The following is a 21,576-nucleotide window of genomic DNA, read 5'->3' on the forward strand; positions in this document are numbered from 1 at the left end:
TAAGTCAATCAGGAAAGAGAGGGGAGGAGGAGAAAAGTCGGGGAAGTGAAACTAGGCTAGAAGTGGTCCAGAAGGAAGAGGTCCAGGGCAGGAAAGACAGCTGCGCCTGCCTGGAGCCACCATCTGGTCTGGGCACAGGGAATCTTCCAGAAGCAGGGAGGCTGAACAGCCCTCCTTGGGTTACAATAAGCCACATGATGCCCCACTCCTACTGCTCCCTGTAATATTGTCATCACTTAATTGATTACATAGCTAGACTATAAAATTTTTAAAATATTTTTTGATGTTCATTTATTTTTTAGAGAAAGAGAAACAGAGTGCAAGCAGGGAGGGGCAGAGGGATGGATATAGAATCCAAGACAGGCTCCAGGCTTTGAGCTGTCAGCACAGAGCCCAACACAGGGCTGGAACTCATGAGCTGTGAGATCATGACCGGAGCCAAAGTCGGATGCTTAACCAACAAAGCCAAACAGACACCCCAGGACTGTAAATTTTTAAGGGGTATGGGCTGTGTCTTAATAATTTTTGACTTCCCAGAATTTTGTATGGTGCTGGGCACCTAAAGCATATTTAAGATGTTTGCTGACTGATGCCTGTTGCCGAAGATTACCCAAAGAAACACCTCCTGGGCGCTGGGAGAGGTACAGCCACAGTTCTGTCCAGCAGCAAAAAAGAGGAGAACCATACCAGACTCTCTGAGACAGCCTCCTTCCACCCAAACGGAGGAACTTGGAAGAGGAGGGTCTCTGGGAGGCCTGGCCTCTGGGGCAGGAGCAGCTCAAGTCCCTGCAGTGCACAGACAGCTTAGGACCGGGGCAAGCCAGACACCTTTAAAGGCCATTTTGGCCAAATTTTAGACTCAGCCCTGTCACCTGCTTCTCCCTAGATGCACACATACTTAAGTTCTCCTTGAGCGTCTCCTTGCTCCCTCCTGGGATCATCCCTATGCAATGAAGACTTCAAAACAGAACCAAAAGGATCAAAAACCAAAAGCCAATGTCTTCCTGTAAGGTGAAAAGCCTCTCTGTGCACCTAGTTTTACGACAAGAGAAAACCACCCAGCAAAGCTGTGTGCTGGGGAGGGCGGGCGGGTGATGTGGCTGAGGCAACCCAGTTCCAGGCTGTAGATAAAACATCCTCCACCCCAGGCACTCAGAAGCCTCTGCCCACCCAACACCTCCAGGAATTCTCCAGACGTAAATCTAACTAGCAGGCAGGCACCAGGGCAGAAACTGCTGGCTTTGAGAAGTTTCTGCTTTTGCTGGAGAAGCGAAAAGGAGTGGAAGCTTGGAGAATACCCTCAACCCCCATTCTTAGCAAACCCTTTCAAGGAACCACGAGCAACTGAATGCCTGGGGGGCAATGAGCAAAGCAAGGGCCTGCCACCGTTCACAATGTTTCGACGCACACTGTTAGACCCACTGCAAAGACTGGTAAAGAACCACCCCAGCTAGCAGAATAGAGCGAGACACCAGATAAGTCTTCAGATTGGCCAAAGCAGAAAGAAAATGGACACTTTCAAAAATGAGCCAATGCGTTTGCCAGCCTCCCTTCCACGGAACCCTCCCAGTGTGCCTATCCTCCCCAACCCCCACCCCCCTTCCGCTCATGCGCCTTACCTTTAAGTGCTTCCTGTAATTGTTGTAGACCACGGCCAGAAAGACGGACATGAAGATGTAGGTATTGATGATGATGTAGGTTATAAAGTACAGAGAATACCACCAATTGAAGTTATAGGCAGGCATCCTAGAAGGAAAGAATTGTGTTACATGGTTTTTCATAGCCTAGGTCCTTAGTGCATAAAAGGCTAACCTCAGGTGCCATCCCACATGGACAATCCACGGGCACGAGGTGCAGCGAAAGCTCCTTTCATTCTGACTCTCCCCCATATTGTGTGGTGCCGTGTGATGGGGTCACAAAGCCGTCACCACCCCTACCGCTAAACAGCCGGCTCTAAACTTGCCTTCTGAATGTCGTTGTGCCTTTTAGAGGTGGCAGCTTTCAAAGCAAGTGGGACCTCAGAGATCCCCCAATCCTATTCCCTCCCTTCACAACGAGGGAGCTTCACACTCGAAGCCTACAAGAGGAGACCAATTTGCTCAGGACTGTAGAAGGAATTGAAGTGTGGCTTGGGTTTATACTCAAAGCTCTTTGGGGACACCTGACTGCCTTGTTGGGGGGTAGGGGGACAGATAATTTTCTAGCCACTCTGGGACCATGAGAAAGAATGGAGCACCAATAATAATGGCACCAGGGTGAGAGGCATAAATCAGGGTGTGTGCTCACTCCATCTCCAGTGGAAACTGGATTTCATACAAAAGAGAGTGTTGGAGGTGCTAGGGTCTGAGAGAAAGATCCAGGAGCACACAAGCGCCAGGACTTCAATTGTGTACATTTTGCCTGAGCCAGGCCCAAGAGTGAGCAAAACACCAGAGCAAGTCGATATGATGATCCCACGCAGAACTATCAGACAGAAAACCTGCCCTGCCCGAAGTGCAGTATGGCCTGAGTTGGCATTGACATTTGCAATTGGAGCCCTGTCCACGCCCTAGACCCCAAGGGATGTCTACTCAGCATAGTGCTGTTTAATAATTTTACTTCCCCAAACAAGTTTAATCCATAATACGAAGGACATTAGGAAATAAAATGCACAAAGTCTTCCTCCTAAGTGAAGTCCACGTGTGTGGAGAATTGGCCTTTCGAAGGGGCAGGCACCAACTACTAACCTCTACATTTCTTTCCTGTCTCATCTAACCACAAAGGCGCGTCAGTGCTTAGGAGAACAAGCCATGATTCCTTTCAAAAGATGGCTTAGTTGTTGAAATTCAAGACTCTCCCCCCAAAAAATCCTGAGTAGAAAGTAAGCTTCAATATTTAAGAGTTGTCTCTCAAGGGGCACTAGGTGGCTCAGTCGGAGAAGCGTCCGACTTTGGCTCAGGTCATGATCTCATGGTCCACAAGTCTGACCCTGCATCGGGCTGTGTGCCAATAGCTCAGAGCCTGGAGCCTGCTTCAGATTCTGTGTCTCCCTCTCTCTCTGCCCCTCCCCACATGTGCTCTGTCTCTCTCTGTCTCTCAAAAATAAATAAACATATTTTTAAATATTAAAAAAAGAGTTGTATCTCAAGAGATATCTCCTGTTGCTTTCAGTTTTTTAAAAACAAATCACCTAAATTTAGTTTTAAATAGACAGAGTAGGCTATTGTTAGCATAAACACGTTGCATTCTTCAAACATTTTTACAATGAATATGAATAAACAGAAAATCACTCTTTCTCCTCTCTCAGCCCTGCTGGTGCAGCTGCCTTTAACAAAGTGAATTCTGTGTTGGTAACAGGGGTCCAACCATGAGCATGAGCTGAGACGGACGTACATGACATCAGGGCTGTTGGCGGTAGTGACCAGGACGTAGAGCTCAAACACTATGTCCAGGATATTTGTGAAGTAGGGCAATCCTTCCACTGTTTTAAGACCCCTGAAGAGGAACCAAAAACACAAAGTGAAAACCCCACGCACATAAATGAAGTTGTGCTTTCTGATACACTTTTCCCCTTCAGAAGCACTCCTGGAGTGTCTGAGCAAGGAAGACAGGGACCTCCCCGCCCCGTGACAGATTCTGCCACCAACAGGCTGAACCTGAATGGGGAGGGGGAGATTCACAGGCAGAAACTTCCAGAGCAGGGTGCTCACCTATCCCCAAAAAGCTTCAAGGCCATAAGGGAGAATATCAGCACACTGAACATAAACAAGAGGAAGACGTAGAGAATATCAGGCAGAGTGTTCCGGATGCTTCTGAAAGTTCTTCGGATCTGTGATGACAAAATTAATTTCAGTTACAAGAAATCAGCTAATTTTTGGCCAAAACAAAAGCCAAGCCCTTGCATATCCTGAAACATATCCTTACCTGACGACTTTCAGGGAAGTTAATTAGGAAGACTGGCCTTAAGGCCCTTGACCATCGAACGCTGTGGATGTTAACAGCTTCCAGGGACCCACAGATAATCAGATCAATCAGGGTCAGCTGTGAGAGACACAGGACAGAGATGGCAGTGTCACACTGCTCCAGGACAGAGGAAGTGACGGTGGGGATGCATGTTCACTGGCCCGGAAGGAGGGTCACAATGCAAGTTCCATAAACAGTACAGTTCTAGTTTTGTGACGTGACATTAAAAGTAGCTGTTATTTGTGTATTTATTATGTGCCGTGAAGTATAAAAAGCACCTGCCATGATTATTCTATGTTATCCTCACCACACCCCTCAGGTGGGCACTATTCCTGGATGGAGACACTGGAGGCACAGAGAGGGCAAGCATGTGGCTCTGGTCACACAGCTAGTACGGGGGCAGAGAGGACCGTGGAACCCACACGGTCTGACATTAACCATGCGGTTATCTGCACAGTTAATTGCTTCCATACGACAGCCTAATTGGCTTTAACTTGTCTTCACTTTGACCTATAAAAGAGAGGTTGTCTGGCCTAGCGACAGACGTAAGAAAATCCTGATCCTTATTGTCAGGTTTGCAATCACCTAAGAACAGGGCAAAAGAAGAACCCAGTGTATTTTAGGAAAATGTCAGTAGAAAAGAATCTACATCATCGAAAGTGTCAATTCAGCAAGCCACAGAGGACCCGGTGAGATCCCACATGGGAGCGGAGACAGGATGCAGACGTGGAGGAAGCAGGTGCTGACTGCTGCTCTGGGCACCGGCAGGAGGGAATTTACGTGGCTGTCCAGGGAGGGGGGGACAGGCAGACCACCAGAGGTTACGATGTTGGAGGAGGCTTCATGGATAAGCACTCCCTGATGTAATCTTAAAGCAAAGATAGAGGCTTTTTAAAGTTTATTATTTTTGAGAGAGAGAGAGAAAGATAGGGAGAGAGAGAGAGAGAGAGAGAGAGAGAGAGAGAGAGAGAGAGAGAGAGAGAGCAGTGGGAGAGGCACAGAGAGAGGGAGAAAAAAATCCCAAGTAGGCTCTACACTGTCAGCCAGGAGCCCAACATGGGGCTTGAAGTCGTGAACTATGAGATCATGACCTGCACCAATATCAAGAGTCAGCCCCTTAACTGACTGGGCCACCCAGGTGCCCCAAAGACAGAGTTTTAAAAGAATAAAACTCAGGGTGCACCTGGGTGGCTCAGTCTGACTCAATTTCAGAGCAGTTCATGCTCTCACAGTTCATGAGATGGAATCACGTGTTGGGCTCTGTGCTGACAGAAGGGAGCCTGCTTGGGATTCTCTGTCTCTCTGTCTCTGTCTCTCTCTCTCTTTCTCTCTCCTCTCCCTCTGACCCTCTGCTCAAGATAAATAAATAAACATTTAAAAAAATAAAAAGAAAAGAAAAGAAAAGAACTCAGAAAAGTCAAGAGCCACAGCAGGAAGACATAGTAAAGGGACTCTCAGGGAGGAGCTCTCCTGGAGCATCTGGGAAGCAGAGGGTCCCGAAGGTAGGGGCAGACGAAGCAGGAAGTGACAAGGACTCACGGCAAGTGGCTTTGAGAAGCGGGCTGAAAAGGTAAGTCTTATTCCCAGGGCCTGGAGAACCCTGGAAGTCTTTCAAATAAGGGTGACAAAGGCAAAGGAGTGAGCCGCCCCAGTGACAGCTGGAGGACAGACTGGGACAAGGCATCCTCATTCAGTCACTCCACACGCTCAATTACAGAGCGCCTCTTCGCGGAGGGCGCCACTGTAGCTCTGGAGACAGAGCAAGAGCTGGGTGGAAAGTGTCTGCCCTCACAAAAAACACATTCCAGCAGGAAAGAAGAGTGCTTATGATAAACACACTCTGCAGCAGGTGGCGGTCCATACTCTGGAGAAAACCAGGATGAGGCAAAGGGCATGCAAGGGAGCCCCGGAGCAGCCCAGCATGTGTGGACAGGGCAGGAGAGGAGGAGGGTGGAAGGGGGGCAGGAATGAAGGCGGGGCCGCAGAGCCTCTGCCACAATAAGGACTTTGGCTTTTCTGTGACGTGAGATGGAAAGCACTGGATGATTTGAAGCAGGGGAGCCCTGTGATGTGACTTCAAGAGTGCCTTCGTGCCCACCGTACTTACGGCACTGGGCCAGGTGTTTTAGGAGTTGAAGAGGTACCTTCCCCCCAGCCAAGTAAGGGGCCATGGCACAGACAGGGTCATGGAAGATGCACACGGTCTCCTCGGGAGAGATTAGCAGGAGTGTCTTCTTCTGTTGTATAGAGCCTGTGTTGTTTGGATTTCTTTCTTCCAAAAATAGCCCCCTCCTTCCCCTCTCATACCATCCTCCACCATCCCACATCAAGCAGCGTGGTGTTATGGGCTGAACCCAAGCCCGTGCTCCCAGGTACCCCTCCCAGACTGAGTGTGCCTGCATTTCTTTTTCAGTAGTGTAAAATGAAAATATTTCTAAAGATAAGAAAAGTACAGGTAGGTAGTCTGCATATTCTGAGGGTTCAGCAGATGTGTGAAGGGAAGCCAAGCTAAGTAGTTAGAGCAAGGCGAGAAAAGACAGTGGGCATTCCAGGTAAAAGAGCCACGGCAGACTGAGGAGGCATGAGTGGAACGTGCATGGGCAGCAGGCACCTCGGTCCAGCTGGAGTGAAGAGGTCCCAGTGAAGCATATTTGCAGGACTGGGGGGCACTGACTAATCTGGGGCACTCAGACATTTTTGAGCAAGGGAGGGAAGTGATCTGAGACGTGCTTCCAGAGAATTAACCCAGCGGCAGCATCTAGAATGCATGTATCGGGGATCTGTGGTTGAGGTCACCACGGCAGTTCCCGAAAGGGGTGACCAGGACCTGCGCCACATCGTGGGAACAGAATGGCATGCAACAAACAGGCAACGTGTGGCCACATCAGAGACTACTGCAATAGACCAAGTGGGGAAGATGAAACAGGGCAAGAGGTATCCTGAGGGGCCCTGGGAGGACGGATGCAAGAGAGAAGGGAGAACCTTGACTCGGAGCAGTGATACTGGGTGTTGGGACATAAGGCAATGCCCACAGGCAAACAGCTAGGGGAGGCGAGGGGTAAAAGAGCGTGTGTGGGTTTTGTCCCACTGTGTTTGTGTTGACACACAGATGTAGAAACGGCTGGCAAGCAAGCCGCTGGCCACAGACAAAAGAAACTCAGAGGAAAACCAGTATCGGCTACAGCACGCGGACCCATGGGATGGCTTAGGGGGTGCAGACTGAGCCGGGGGTTAATTGCAAAGAATCACTGTTCGGGCATGCAGGCTGCTGTGGTAATAAGCTAATTATAAAGTACCTTTATCTAATCCCTGAAGGGGCCTCTCTGTGTCTTACGGCAGCATTTCAGAATACCTTACCGTGCCCCGCTTGGCCTGCCTGCTCAGCATATAGCCTCCCAGATTTCTCTGTGAATGTGTAACATTCTTTCCCTTTTCTTCCTTTTAACAAAACTGTGACCCAGCTCTATTATAACATGTTCTTTTGACCTCATGAATGACAAGCACCTCTCCTTGGTAACAGACACATGTCGCTTTCATCCTATGTTAAAGGGCTGAGTGGATGTGCCACGTTTTATTTAACACAAACGTACTGTTGGGAAATCACGTTGTTATCAATGTTTCCAGTATTCGGGACAGTTCAGCCACGGACCAATCTTGTGGCTAAACCTTTGAACCCATCCTTCTTTCCTAAAGATAAAGTCCTAGGAATGGAACTCCAGGGTGCAAGTGTATGCACCTTTAAGCCTTTTGAAAGAACTGCCAAACAGCCTTCCAGAAAGGCTGCCTATTCGTCCCTCCAGGAGGGTAAAGGGGTTCTGTTTTCTCTCATTCTTGCTCCCGTTGTGTTATGGGCAAACACACGGTATTTTACTGTTGTTTTAATATCTATTTCTGAATTAGTGAAGTTACACATTTTTTCATTATCTACCATTATTTATATTTTTCTTTTATGACATGCCTTCACCTATTTTCAGCCCTGTTGGAGTCTCTGTCTTTTTTTTTCTCCCTTTTAATTTGCAAGCTCTCTTGCGATGTTAAAATACAGCGCTCACACTGTCACATGTTGCTCTCTTTGTTCTACATTTGGGGTTTGCCTGCACTCGTGCTAATGGTGTTTGCTGTGCCTAAGTCTGTCATTGTTGCTTTAACCAAGCCAAATCTACTCAGTCTTTTATCTTCATAGTTTCTGCCTCTGACCACAGAATCTTCAGCACTCACCACTATGGTTACCATGATGCAGATGTTTTTCGTATCCTTCCAGAAAACCATTTGAGGAGTGACTTTTGCAAAATGCACAAGTCTCCCAAAGAACGCCATTAGACAGAGTACTTCTGCTAGCGAGGTGGCCTGCACACAGAAAACAGAGACTAAACACAGCACCCTGCCACTTGGAGGATCAGCCTTAGCTCCCTCTAACCCTCCCAACCCCCCAGCCCACCTTGAAGCCACCCTCTGAGAATTAGCGCTGTCCCTTTTGATGGCAGCACGTTGCAGTCAAATTCTTTGCTAGTTGGAATGGTTTCTTCCTCTTAAGAGGAAACCTGCCCTTGAGCCATGAATCCCATGACCCAACAGGCAGGACTTCCTGGGAGGGGCTGAATCAGCAGGCAGAGGATCCAGAAGGCATTTCCTCAGAAAAGGGGAGGTCAGGACAGCAGACACAGGCATTTTCTGCACTCTCCAATTTCATGTTCATATTTAGAAAAGGCATCAAAAGTTCAGTTTCTCTAACAGTACTCTAACAGTAGAGTACCTCCCAAAGACGTATTTTGAAATGTGGGTCATTCCTTAGCCATCAGTGCCACTGCTGCCCTCTGCCTGTGTGTGGCTGGTTTAGAGGAAAGAATGGAGGCCACTGAGACCCAATGCTGAGTCTTGACTGTCTCCTCTGTAGGTTACAGGACATCAGCTCCAAACTCCCTACAGGCAGCAAGACTGGCAGCCTGTGATGGCAGCTCAGGCTCTCCTGTGATTGCCCTGAGACAGTAACTCCTCCCCAGCAAGGACACTTGCCTTCATCAGGGGGTGAGGAGGGTGGCACGGTATGAAGAGATGGGGAAAAGGCCATCTGGCTAGGCTAGGAAGACAGAAAGGTCTGGAGTGAGGGCTGCAGGAAATGGATTTGTTAAGGGAAAGAACGAAAGGAGCCGGCTTTGGGCCCTGAAAGCAGCAATTGACACAGTCTTCCCCTCCCCACCCCAGGCTTCATGGGTCCTGGGCGTGGACAGGGGCTACACCCCCTTGCAAACCTTCTAGCCCTTAGCCTATTCGTCCTCAAAGGACTCTAGAGACTCACTACCAAAGCCGGGCTTGCAAAAGAGCCGGGGCAATTCCAGAGCACCTCTGCTCAAATAAGATGTGCTTGCTAATGCTGCGTGTGGGCCAAAGCCACCCCCCAACACATTCGATTCCAGAGACCAGACATACAAACGTTGGCTGAACATGGCTCTGAACTCAGACAGCCCACCAGAAGCTGTATGTGACCAATAACGAACAGAAGGATCAGGACTCAGGAAGAGAGGCAAGAGGCTGTGAAGACAACCCCCAGGGAAGTCTCATCGTGTCCAGAGTGGGCGGTGCTAGTGGGGGACTGACTGACTGGGTCTCGGAATGCACAGCTCTGCTTCTTCCAACTCTGTGGTTGTTTCCTTAGTCCCTGGGCTACAAGTTTTCTATCCAGAGACTTCATTAATTGTAGCATCCTAACCTAAAGTGGGTTACACCGTCACTTTGGTGGCCCCCCAATGAAGCATGCTCCCAGCTGTGTGCGGTGTCCTCCCATGTTGACTCGGGGCTCCAGCATCTGATGGGCTTTGGCAGATAGGACATCAGCAAGTAGGAAGGGAGTGGAGGCTTGAGAGTGTGCTTGTACATTCGGGTGCGCCTGCTTGGACCTGCTCCTTCCCCACTGGGAGAAGGGGCTGCAATGCAGCAGCTGCATAAGAGAGCAAGGCACTCTGGTCCACAGCTCCAGCCAGCCAAGCTCCCAGATCACGGCCAGCAGCCCCTGCTGGCCTCCAGATATCCACAGAGTTTCCAGGTATCTACTACCCCAGCTAACGACACAGGAGCAGGAAACCCTTCCAGTTTGGCCCCATTACCCACGGAGTCATGGGATGTAATAAAGATAGGGGCCAATGAACTTTATCTGTTAAAGGACCAGACAGGAGATATTCTGGGCCCTGCGAGTCATCCAGTCTCTGTTACAACTACCCTCAGAGGCAGGGGCAGCATCAAGTCGGGAACTAACATGAGCAGATCATCAATTTATTACGTGGACCGATTTGGAGTTAATTACTTGGAGTGAGCTGGTGAATTTGATGTATTACTCAAAATCATACATGATCAGCTACTAAGAACCAATAAATAGTGATTTAGGACTATGAAAAACCTGGAAATGTGGCAAGGACAACAAACAGCATATCACACTATATTATGACATTGTCTACCTGCCCTTTAATGGACGTGCTCTGAAAATATCCTTTGTCTATCCAGTTCATCCCTGCGTACACAGAAGACAAAAACCTCTACTCCAGTGAAATGCCTTATGATTGAAACTGAAGCAGCAGCTCAGTGAGTAGGCAGAAGTCTTCCAATCCCCAGCAATAAAAATAAAACCTCCTCCAGGGCGCCTGTGTGGCTCAAGTCAGTTAAGCGTCCAACTCTAGCTATCAGCTCAGGTCATGATCCCACAGTTCATGAGTTTGAGTTTGAGCCCTGAGTCAGGCTCTGCTATGCCACTGAGGCACCTGCTTAGGATTCTGTCTCCCTCTCTCTTTGTCCCTCCCCTGTGCACAGGCAGGTGCCTGCGCTCATGCTCTCTCTATCTCTCTCTCAAAATAAACATAAAAAAATAATAAAAGAAAACCACATTCATATTTATTGAAATTTGAAAAAAATAAGGAGAAATGTGGAGTCCAACCCATCAAGGACAAAGTCTGGTTAGTCATTCTGTTGTTAATCCTTACCAAAAAAGGCAGTGGAAACAGCGCCGGTTCCTCAAACAGTGCGAGAGAGAGGTCTACACAAATAAAGAAGTAGATGGCTACTTGCATTGTCCAGTGGTTATAAAAATAGTAAAGTCTGAAGACGAGAAGAATAAAAGTGTTTATAAACAAGGAGTAGGCGTTAAACAGCACTCACACTTCCCACTGGATGATGAACAGTAGATAAAATACAAAGTAGGGCTCCGGCACATTTCCTTTAAATGTTAGGGAGCAAGGGACACATTACGAAACACTAACAGAAAAAAAAATGACAATATTATCATATCTCAAACCACAGTCTCTTAACAGGCTCAAGCTGTGATTAGTACCTTCTGAATAGCGGTTGTGACAATAATAAAAGAATACTTTTAGAGGACTTTGAACAGTGACTGGTGCAGAGTAAACCCTCAGTTAAAGGGACCTATTATACTGCTGCATGGTGGCCTAACCAATTTAAAGTGTGCACAACCCCATCTCATCACGGCAGATTCAGAGAGCTCTTGTGGCCACACAGTTCTCTTCCTAAGGGTGGGGGACTGTCTCCCCAACCTGCTCGAAGCTTCCTGGAATGAGGCGTTCATGGCTTTGGTGATAGGAAATGTTTCTTCCTTATTTTGAGCCAACTCCTTGGTCTTAGTTCCACATTCAGGGGTTGGGAGAAAAACGGCATGGTTCTTAGGAAAAGAACAAATAAACGGATTGCTCAGAAGGCACCAGAAAGAAAAAGAACAAGTCTTTTCATCTAATGGCTTCAAGAGGACAACCTCATCTGTAAGGAAAAGATGATGTGTTTTACTTTGGAGGCCCTGTCTTCTGCTCTACGTGCTATTCATGTACTCATTTATCTGTCCTTAATGTACTTACTGAATGCTTCCCTGTGTGGGGGGCACCATGCTCTTATAACTTAAAAATAATAATAATAAGGCACTGGATGTTAGGATTTTATCCAGATCTCCAGGCCTTATCCTAGAGATGTCTCAAAATGTTTGTGGAGACAATATCTTCAGTTTGGGTTCAATGGCAAGACTGTTACATACTAAAGCACAGGTTGCTCTAGGCGACGGTTTGACACTTTACTTACCGGATGGCCTGAGGAGACGTTTCAAATGGAATATTTCTGTTGTACTGGGCATCGGAAACATAGGCGGCTGCCAGGAGAAGGTTCTGGTCCTCCTTGGGAGAAAGGAAGGAGAGAATGACAATCAGAATAGGAAGGGACGCTTCTCTTTTTCATGTACAAGTACAAAAGGAAACCCTCCGCCCTCCCTCCCCGCACGGTCCCACTGTCCCACCCTCTCGGAGGTGGGGATACTCAGCATTCAGAGTACTGTAAACGCTCTCCTAGCCAGACATGGGCAGCTTAACCTGCCTGAATTCAAGAGGTGTGCCTTGTACTGCGTGCTCTCAGAGGAAAAAACAGGAAATCACTGCATAGTACATATAAATGTGCTTCAATGGGATGTTTATACAAACACCTTTTGGGCCATATACACACAAATATGTCAACACAAAATTATATTTAGGGTACTTGATGAGTGGTTAGAGTGTTTTTTGAGGGTAATGAATAAATAAATTATTGCCTTTTTTTTTTTTTTTTGAAAGACAGAGAAAGCAGGGGAGGGTCGGAGAGAGAGGGAAATACAGAATCTGAAGCAGGCTCCAGGCTCTGAGCTGTCAGCACAGAGCCCGATGTGGGGCTCAAACCCACGAACCGTGAGATCATGACCTGAGCCAAAGCCAGAGTCTTAACTGACTGAGCCACCCAGGCACCCCTAAATTATTGTTTTTCTTGATGACTTTTGAAGGTAACTCCTTCTCAACGTGTGACCCCCCCACTCTTTATATCCACATAATTTAAAAATAATAAAGTTCTTTTCATATTATCCAAAGTTTATTTTTCTCACTCAAGATATTCTGGACACTTTTTTCATGACGATATATACACACTGACCCACGTTCTTTTCAACAAGTGCCTCTTCCTTTAGATAGTGTCTCCCTTTTCTTTTTATTTCGAACACCATTACATGGAATTTTTTTTACATTGAATTTTTTTAAATACGTATGACACACAGACACACGTGCATATCTTTGTGCCATAGGAGTGCTTTTCAGGGTAGAGCTGAACTTGTGAATGAGAGGTATTTGCATTTTTTATTTTGATAGATACACCAAATTGTTTCCCCCCAAAGTTACACCTTTGATATGCCTCTAAATAGTACACGAGCCCCACGTTTTCCTGCTTTTCACCACCGTTCTTATAATTTAAAATAATTGATAACATCCAACCAGCCAGAGGGGCATCTAGAGATTTGACGTTATATCACCTCATGACCAGTACAGCTGAGCCCATGTGTGATGACTCACATTTCGGATTGTGTATAAATGAGATAAAGAACACATACAGACTAGCTCTTTAGACCTTCCTATGACCTCCAGGAAGAAAACAACCTGGTTATCCATTTGATCACCAGTTACCTCCTCAAGCCACAGGACATCTTCCTGTAGGGATTGGAATGGAGACTTACTATTGGTCAAACAAGTCAATTTTGCAAATGCACCCAGTATTCAGAGAGGTCAAACGATTCCAAACTTTAGACAAAAGTATATATTGGTAGACACAGTAGAACAGCATTTCCGAAATTTATTGCATATGGCAACATTTGAAAAAAATGTTATATTGCATTAAAAACCACAAAGAGGAGCGCCTGGGTGGCGCAGTTGGTTAAGTAGTCGACTTCAGCTCAGGTCATGATCTCACAGTTCGTGGGTTCAAGCCCCGTGTCAGGCTCTGTGCTGACAGCTCACAGCCTAAAGCCTGCTTCGAATTCTGTGCCTCCCTCCCTTTCTTACCTTCCCCTGCTCATGCTCTGTGTGTCTCTCTCTCAAAAATAAATAAGATGTTAAAAAAAGTTTTAAAAAATTAAAAATAAATAAAAACTACAAACATTAGTTACTAAAATAGGTCTTTTAATAGGCACTTCAGCAAAGAAAATGTATGTATGCACGACAAATAAGCATATAAAAAGACGCTCACGCTCAGGATCATTAGTCATTAGGGAAATACATATTTAAACCACAATGAGATACCACTACATACCCACTAAAACTATACAATGTCTAAAACTAAAGACTGACTCTAGGGGCTCCTGGGTGGCTCAGTCGGTTGAGCGTCCGGCTTCCGCTCAGGTCATGATCTCACAGTTCAGGGTTCGAGCCCCGCATAGGGTGCTGTGCTGACAGCTAACTCAGATCCTGGAGCCTGCTTCCGGTTCTGTGTCTCCCCCTCTCTCTGCCCTTCCCCTGCTCATGCTGTCTCTCTCTCTCAAAAAAAATTTAAGAAAAAAGGAAAGAAAAGACTGACTCTACCAAGTGTTGGCATGGATGTAAAGCAACTAGAACTCTCACACATTGTTGGTAGGAATGGAAAACAGTAGGTTTACTTTGGAAAACAGTTTGGTAGTTTTTTGGCCATTCCATTCCTAAATATTTACCAAAGGGAAAGCAAGCATATGTCTACACAAAGACTTTACATCCAACCCAAGAATGTGGCCTATGTTAGAACACCATTCCAAAGTTGTACTTGTATGCAAATATTCGAAATAGTTGAAAACTAGAAATTTCATAGGTGAACACTAGAAACATAGTAGAAAACCAGAAACAACCAAAATGTCCACAGATACTTGTATGGATAAACAAAATGTGATTTATGTATCCCATGGACGACTACTCCGCAATAAAAAGGAATGAATTACCGGATAAACACAATGGATGAACCTCAAAATAATTTTGCTGAGTGAAAGAAGTTAACTCCTACCCTCCCAAAGGAACACCGACATTATGAGTACATAAAACTCTAGAACATGCAAATGAATCTGTAGTGGCAGAAACCAGATCAGCTGCCTGGAGACAGGAGGAGGGGATGGAGAGGTGGGTTGCAAACAGGCATGAGGAAATCTGCAGAGGTGATAGATGTATTCATCACCTTGAATGTGGTTATTACTTTCACAAATGTTTCCTTACACCAAGATTCATCAAACTGCACACTTTAAATAAGCGTAGTTCGGGGCGCCTGGGTGGCTCAGTCGGTTAAGCCTCCAACTTTGGCTCAGGTCAGATCTCACGTTCGTGGGTTTGAGCCCCCCGTCAGGCTCTGTGCTGACAGCTAGCTCAGAGCCTGGAGCCTGCTTCTGGTTCTGTGTCTCCTTCTCTCTCTGCCCCTCCCCCTCTCATGCTCTGTCTCTCTCTGTATCAAAAATAAAAATAAAATAGTAAAAAAAAAATTTAAAAATAAATAAATAAATAAGCGTAGGTCGATGTATATCAATTATGGCTCAATAAAGCTCTTAAAAATTGCCCCAAAACAAAGATAAATGTTTTGATTAGAAATAGATGTGGAACAACAATCTTAAAGATGAATGAACCGCTGTGAGAACCCATCACCTCCTGAGTCATGTGCGTTCAGGGCTGGCACAGCAATTCTTAAAAGCAGGTTATTAGACACTAAAAAGCACCATATAAATGTGTTAAACACTTAACACACATTTTTCTTTACATATTAAAAATATTTTAGTAGACAATCTCTTAATTAATACCAATTATTTTTCTATTGAACATCATGAACACTGAGGAAAACTAGAGTTCTTGTAGTATACGCTTAGAAATCTATTTTAGATATAAAATGGTTAGCATCGAAAGACTTTATTTTTTTTAATGAATGTACACTAATTTTAAGAAAGCTCCACTAAGCCTCATAAAGATCATACTGGGATAGCAAAGAATTATGATTAAGGCCTTCCTTTAAAAAAATATACTTAGGGGCACCTGGGTGGTTCAGTCGGTTAAGTGTGCAACTCTTATTCCAGTTCAGGTCATGAGATCAAGACTCATGTGTGTGTGTGTATATATATATATATATATATCAAAAACTAGTGTTCCTAATTTAAAAAGATGATGCTACTGGGGCGCCTGAGTGGCTCAGTCAGTTAAGTGTCCGACTTCAGCTCAGGTCATGATCTCGCGGTTCATGGGTTCGAGCCCCATGTCGGGCTCTGTGCTGACAGCTCAGAGCCTGGAGCCTGCTTCAGACTGTGTGTGTGTGTGTGTGTCTCTCTCTGCCTCTCCCCCGCCTGTATGCTTGCTCGCTCTCTCTCTCGCTCGCTCTCTCTCTCTCTCTCTCCTCCCTCCCTCTCTCTCTCTCCTCTTCCCTCTCTCTCAAAAATAAATAAACATTAAAACAAAAATCTTAATTAAAAAAAAAAGTTGATGCTACTAACATTCTTTCAGGCCCAGTGAAACAGTTTGTCCACACAAGAGGAGTCTGACAATCATGGATTTGAGTTGCATCCTCACATGGCCTCCAGGTAGAACACAGAAAAAACATGCTCACCAGCAATTCCTCGGCCAGCCAGGCTCTGGGGGTCACCTCCATCGGTCATCGCCCAGGCTGCCCACACTGCACGAGTGATAGAAGCACTGTGACACCTCTTCCAACCCCCCCTTGTCATGTGAACACACACGTGTTACATTTAACGCTGACACTTTCACAACAGCCACTTTACCTTTATACTGTTCCAGAGTTTTCCCATTCTTGGCTATTGCATGTTTGACATCTGTCTCTTTTTAAAATCTCACCTGCTCCATCTTCTGCTCCTACCTGTCTTCCCTCTCTCCATCCCATCTGTGTGCACCTTCTAAGGGTCCTGCCCATCTTCACTAAGAAAGAAATGCTCTCAACAGGCATTCTCACTGGCATTAAGGTCATTGGTATCTTTCCATAACACAAACCGTTTTCATCCAACCCAAGAATGTGGCTTGTGTTAGATATGCTCTTTCAAAACTGCATACTTCAAGTTTACATGGAAACCACTGTCCATACCTACCATGAAAACAGCAAAAACCAAATAGCAATGTTACTCACAATGCAGCTAATAGATGGTTTTGCACCTCAAAGCAGCCCCCTCCTCCTCCCAGGGAAGGCACCAGTGAGTGCCAGGGTAGCAGTTCTGACACTCCCGTGACACAGATGCCACCTTCAGAGCTTTGCTTGTAAAACTCTCATTGCCCAGGCCAACTGCATCAGAATCTCATGGAGGTGAGCCCCAGGATGATTTCGTAAAGTTCCCAGGGGATTCCAACATGCAGTCAAGATGGAAAATCACTGGTCTAAACAGGGCTATTTTACTACTACTTCTTGTATGTTTTGTATCTTTGCGGCGCCATGGCGATAACGGACTTCTCTTGATTTTCTGTTTCTCCTCCATTAGTAGCTGTGACATTTCCTTTCCTGTCCCCGAGATTTTAAAATGTGTTTGAGATTTTTGTGTTTTCTCCTCTAGCCCCCTCAACCCCTTACCTTCACTCAGAGGAAAGGTGAATAACTTAGAATCCCTAGGGAGAGAGGGAAGGGCAGGATGGGGAGTGGGGAGGGAATGATCATTTCCAGAAGCTCTCAGTAGAGAGCAAGGAAGTTCCTTCCCTAAGTCTCCAGCATAGAAATAAACTGTAAGCTCCAGATGCCTGTAAGTCAAACAAGAACCTTGACAAAGTTAACAGAAGTGCTTTGAAAAAAGCCCATATGCCTTGTTTAGATATATAAGAAAATTAACCTAACTAACCACAACCAAAGGTACAAAGAAATTACCATAGGGGCACCTGGGTGGCTCAGTCGGTTAAGCCTCCAGCTTCGGCTCAGGTCAGATCTCACGTTTGTGGGTTCGAGCCCCGCGTCAGGCTCTGTGCTGACCGCTAGCTCAGAGCCTGGAGCCTGCTTCCGGTTCTGTGTCTCCCTCTCTCTCTGACCCTCCCCCTCTCATGCTCTGTCTCTCTCTGTATCAAAAATAAATAAAACATTAAAAAAAAAGAAATTACCATAAATTTTAAGGACAATTCTCTCTCATCCCAGTTTTTCCCTCTGTCACTACAAGCACTGTACTTTCTGTCTCTTTTTGCTCCCTTCTTTCCCCCCATAGGTTACAAGCACTCGGTTGCCTAGAATCACCTCTAGGTGATCACTGCTTTCTCATCCAACCCCCATTCAAAAGCTTCTAGTGACTTCTCTTTACATGGAGTGCCTGCAGAATCAAATGTAAAATCTCTGGCATGGCATTTAGGGGCTCCACAATCTCCCCTCCCTCCAACTGTGTCACCCTCAATCCCCTACAGAAACCCTCTTCTCCGACCACACTAGCGGGAGCGCTGTCCACTGCCCCACCACCGGCCCCACTTCCATGCCAGATCTCTTATTCACCTAAAAACTGGGAGTATCCTTTCTAGAACTTTCCTTCTTTGGGGGCCCATCTCAAATCTCACTTCCTCTACCAGCAGTTTCCATTTCCAAGTGGAATGACTGCAGGAGAAGCCAGGGCTGTGAAGTATGTTGTGGGCATTTCATATAAAGAAACAGCTAGCTGCTAGGGTAAGCTGGGGCACAGGAGTCACGGCAAGATGGGTGAGAAAATAGGTGGCAGCTAGCTGTTGGTATAGACACCTCACGTCCCTCTGTGCAGAAAGACCAACAACCTGCAGGCCAAGGGCAGCCTAAAGATGTGTTTTGTTTGGCCCAGAGTGTGCTTTATGGATATTGGCTACTAATTCAAATTAAAAAAAAAACTGGAGCTTACACAAAAATTTGAACTTCTGGTTTCTCTTTGAAAGGTCATAACATCTGGCAATGCTGGGCTCTATTTCAGTACGCTTCTGCTACCCACCCTGGACTCAGGTCACCTGAATAAACACTCATTATTTTTTCCAAGTTCGGTGGGTCAGCCAGGCAGTCCTTCTGGTCCAGGTCAACCTAGCTGATGTGTACGATCATCTGGAGGAGATGGTCTAGGACAGCCGCGCTCACGTGTCTGGGCCATGTGCACCAGGCAGCAGGCTAGCCAGGCTCTTCCACACATCGGTGCTCAGAGGAGTCCCAGGAGCATCAGGAGGGCAAGCATCAATGCTCAAGTGTTTTTCATATCATCTGCTACTGTCTCTTTGGTCAAAGCAAGTCTCATGGTCAACAGTCTCAAGGGCTGGAGAAATTGACTCCACCTCCAATGTAAGGAGTTTCAAAGGCTCATTGCAAATGGGGCTGTATCCAGCATGGGAAGAGCTTGTGGCCATTTTTGCAATCTATGATAGGCCATGTAGCCACAACCAACTGGAAGTGGATAACCATGTTCTTCTTTGGGCAAAAAACATGCCTTCCGTGTCACCACATGACATGGGGAAGCCCCACCCTCCTCCCACCCAGGCCACTGGTTTTATGTTCCTCTCTGGCCCCTGTGAGCACTTCAGTTTAAGACTACCTGATTAAACTCATACTCTCCCAAGCCTTCCTGGTTACTCCCATTTTCCTCCTGCAAAAAAACTTCTCTGCAAATCACTATAAAGCAACACGAGAAGACCAGAGCCTGAAGACAGGGTATCTAAGACTTGAATGAAAAGGTTTAAGAAAAAGAACATTCGAAAAGAAACACATAAGGGGTGCCTGGGTGGCTCAGATGGTTAAGCATCCAACTTCGACTCAGGGTCATGATCTCACAGCTCATGAGTTCGAGCCCTGAGTCGGGCTCTGTGTTGACAGCTCAGAGCCTGGAGCCTGCTTTGGATTCTGTGTCTTCGTCTCTCTCTCTCTCTGCCCTTTCCCAGCTCATGCTCTGTCTCTGTCTCTCTCTCTCTCAAAATAAATAAACATTAAAAAGAGAGAGAGAGAAGCACATAAGATATTAAGAGGTGATCACAAAGTAACAGCATACAGGACATGGGCTCTCAGCCTTGGCTGCACTTTCAATACTTGGTCGCTTTAAAGTTACTGTTACCCAGACCACACTCAGACCAACTACATCAGAATCTCGAGGGTAGGGCCCGCCTGAACCCAGGTACATTTCTAAAACCTCCCCTGGTAATTCTAACCAACAGTAAGGCTGAGAATCCCGAGTATTGGATTATTTCAATTTCACAGCTGAAAGCGTTGGTAAAAGTACCAGAGAAGCGGATTGCCACCTTAGAATCTGCCAAAAGAAACACCAGGCAGAAAACACTTCTAAAAACTACTTGAAAGGAGAGGGTGGAAATGTCGCTTCAGATGACTAGGCAGTTTTTTATGCAGTGACCCCAACTTAATCACGCCATCGTAGCTACCAAGTGTCAGGTCAGAGCCCTGGCTGAATGACTCAATCATCGCTGTTAGGAAGTGAGGGGTTCTGCTCAGAATTACCAGTTGGTTCCAGGCTCCTTTCCTTTTCTGCCTGCTCCCTGGGCTGTCTTCAGCCCTCCTTGCATTTCTTGAGGACTCAAATTATTCTCTCTCTCTCTCTCTCTCTTTTTTTTTTACTTCTCTTATTCAGACAAAGAAACATTAAGTACACAGAGGGAGGATATGGACAATCTCAGGCTACATGTTGTTGCTATAGAAAATTTTGGAGAACACAGTTCCATCATTGTGCAGAATGAGAGAGGCAGGGCCTGTTGGGTCAACCAAGAATCCTTCCCCTCCACTTTCTCCTCCGCCTGCCTTCCTCTATCTGTTCTCTTAAGGGGACAGGCAGTATTCACCTGTTACAAGTGGCCAGAACTCTCTGAGAGATCAGCAGGCCAAAGTGGGAGGCCAATGCACCAGGAAGGGCTTTTAAATTCTACACCAGAGAGACTGCCCTGTGGACCCTCTAGAGCAGGGGACAGGAGCTCACTGAGGAGAGGCAGAGGGGCCATGCCAGGACAGCCCAGAGCTGAAGAGTCCGGCTCAAGGAGAAGGGACTAAAACCTTCATCTCCCACACACTTGCACAACCAGAAGGAAACGTAGCCCTATGAATGTTCCCGGAGAAGTCTGGCTGTCATTACTGTGGTCCAGGCACAGTGCCCTGAGCCTGACAGACAACCATCTTCACACTCCTCTGGGGCAGGTGTGAATTATCATCCGACCTTACAGAGGGGGAAACCAGAGGCTCGACGAGATCGTGGACCCCTTCATCTTGTAATTCACAGTGAGGGTTTTCTGAATCGGAGCAGGAGCCCCTATCCCTGTAGCTCTGCCTCCCTCTCCGCTCTGAGTTTCTGTCCAGAGAAAGGAAACAGTCCAGGAATGACTGCTAGGAAAGCTCCACGTCTTCCAAAGAAGTGCAGAGCTGAGCACATCTGCTTCGCTCCGCCGGGACCAGAAGAGCCGGGGCTGCATCAGCACTCCCAGACTCACATCCTGCAGACTTCTTCCCGGGCGTTTCCCTGCAATGGGACCCTCGGATGTTTTCCTGCCGCCATGGATCCCAGTGCGGCGAGCACGGGCCACCCGGTCCCGGGGACGCGCGCAAACGCGCTTCATGGGCCGTGGACCCCTAACACGGAGCCCGGGCGCGGGTCCCAGCTGGGACCCCGTCCGGGGGAGGCGGCCCCGAGTGGGTTAAGGCGGCGCGGGCTTGACAGCCCCAATCCCGCCACCAGCGTGCAGGGCTGCGGCCCGGGGCGCGGATCCGAGGGCTGTGGCCGCCCGTGCGCTTTCGATCCGGGCAGCTCCGGGTGCCAGGGCCCCCGCGGCCCAGAGGGCGGAGTGAGCCCCGGGGCGAAGGGGCTCCTCGCCCGCCTCCCCACACGGGCCCTCATTCCCAGCGGCCGGCGGAACCTCGCGCTCTACCCGCGAGCTCCGGGGGTGGCCGCGCGGGGAG

The 21,576-nt window shown here is 47.1% G+C and overlaps 1 protein-coding gene and 1 long non-coding RNA gene across 3 annotated transcripts in view; one reads left to right on the forward strand and one right to left on the reverse strand.

Annotated features, from left to right (window-relative positions):
• The window catches only part of LOC115290710 (two pore calcium channel protein 1-like), a 34,339-nt gene extending 19,575 nt beyond the window's left edge, over nucleotides 1-14,764 (reverse strand). Inside the window, exons 1-9 of the mRNA XM_029938538.1 lie at nucleotides 14,757-14,764; nucleotides 14,681-14,702; nucleotides 12,010-12,101; nucleotides 10,911-11,025; nucleotides 8,161-8,289; nucleotides 3,904-4,020; nucleotides 3,690-3,808; nucleotides 3,373-3,474; nucleotides 1,620-1,746 (exon numbers count right to left, since the gene is read on the reverse strand). Of these exons, the coding sequence (XP_029794398.1) occupies nucleotides 1,620-1,746; nucleotides 3,373-3,474; nucleotides 3,690-3,808; nucleotides 3,904-4,020; nucleotides 8,161-8,289; nucleotides 10,911-11,025; nucleotides 12,010-12,101; nucleotides 14,681-14,702; nucleotides 14,757-14,764 (831 nt within the window). The remainder of the gene's footprint in view (nucleotides 1-1,619; nucleotides 1,747-3,372; nucleotides 3,475-3,689; nucleotides 3,809-3,903; nucleotides 4,021-8,160; nucleotides 8,290-10,910; nucleotides 11,026-12,009; nucleotides 12,102-14,680; nucleotides 14,703-14,756) is intronic.
• A 50-nt stretch (nucleotides 14,765-14,814) lies between these two features.
• On the forward strand, nucleotides 14,815-17,114 carry LOC115289098. 2 transcript variants are annotated; one of them, XR_003907377.1, is made up of 3 exons: nucleotides 14,815-14,855; nucleotides 16,212-16,288; nucleotides 16,899-17,114. It is a non-coding gene; the product is annotated as an uncharacterized LOC115289098 (long non-coding RNA). The 2 variants fall into 2 exon arrangements; XR_003907376.1 differs by having other exon boundaries at nucleotides 16,994-17,114.
• The last annotated feature ends 4,462 nt before the right edge of the window (nucleotides 17,115-21,576 follow it).

The sequence above is a fragment of the Suricata suricatta genome, chromosome 4 (genome assembly GCF_006229205.1).
Source record: "Suricata suricatta isolate VVHF042 chromosome 4, meerkat_22Aug2017_6uvM2_HiC, whole genome shotgun sequence".
In the NCBI taxonomy this organism is placed as follows: domain Eukaryota; kingdom Metazoa; phylum Chordata; class Mammalia; order Carnivora; family Herpestidae; genus Suricata; species Suricata suricatta.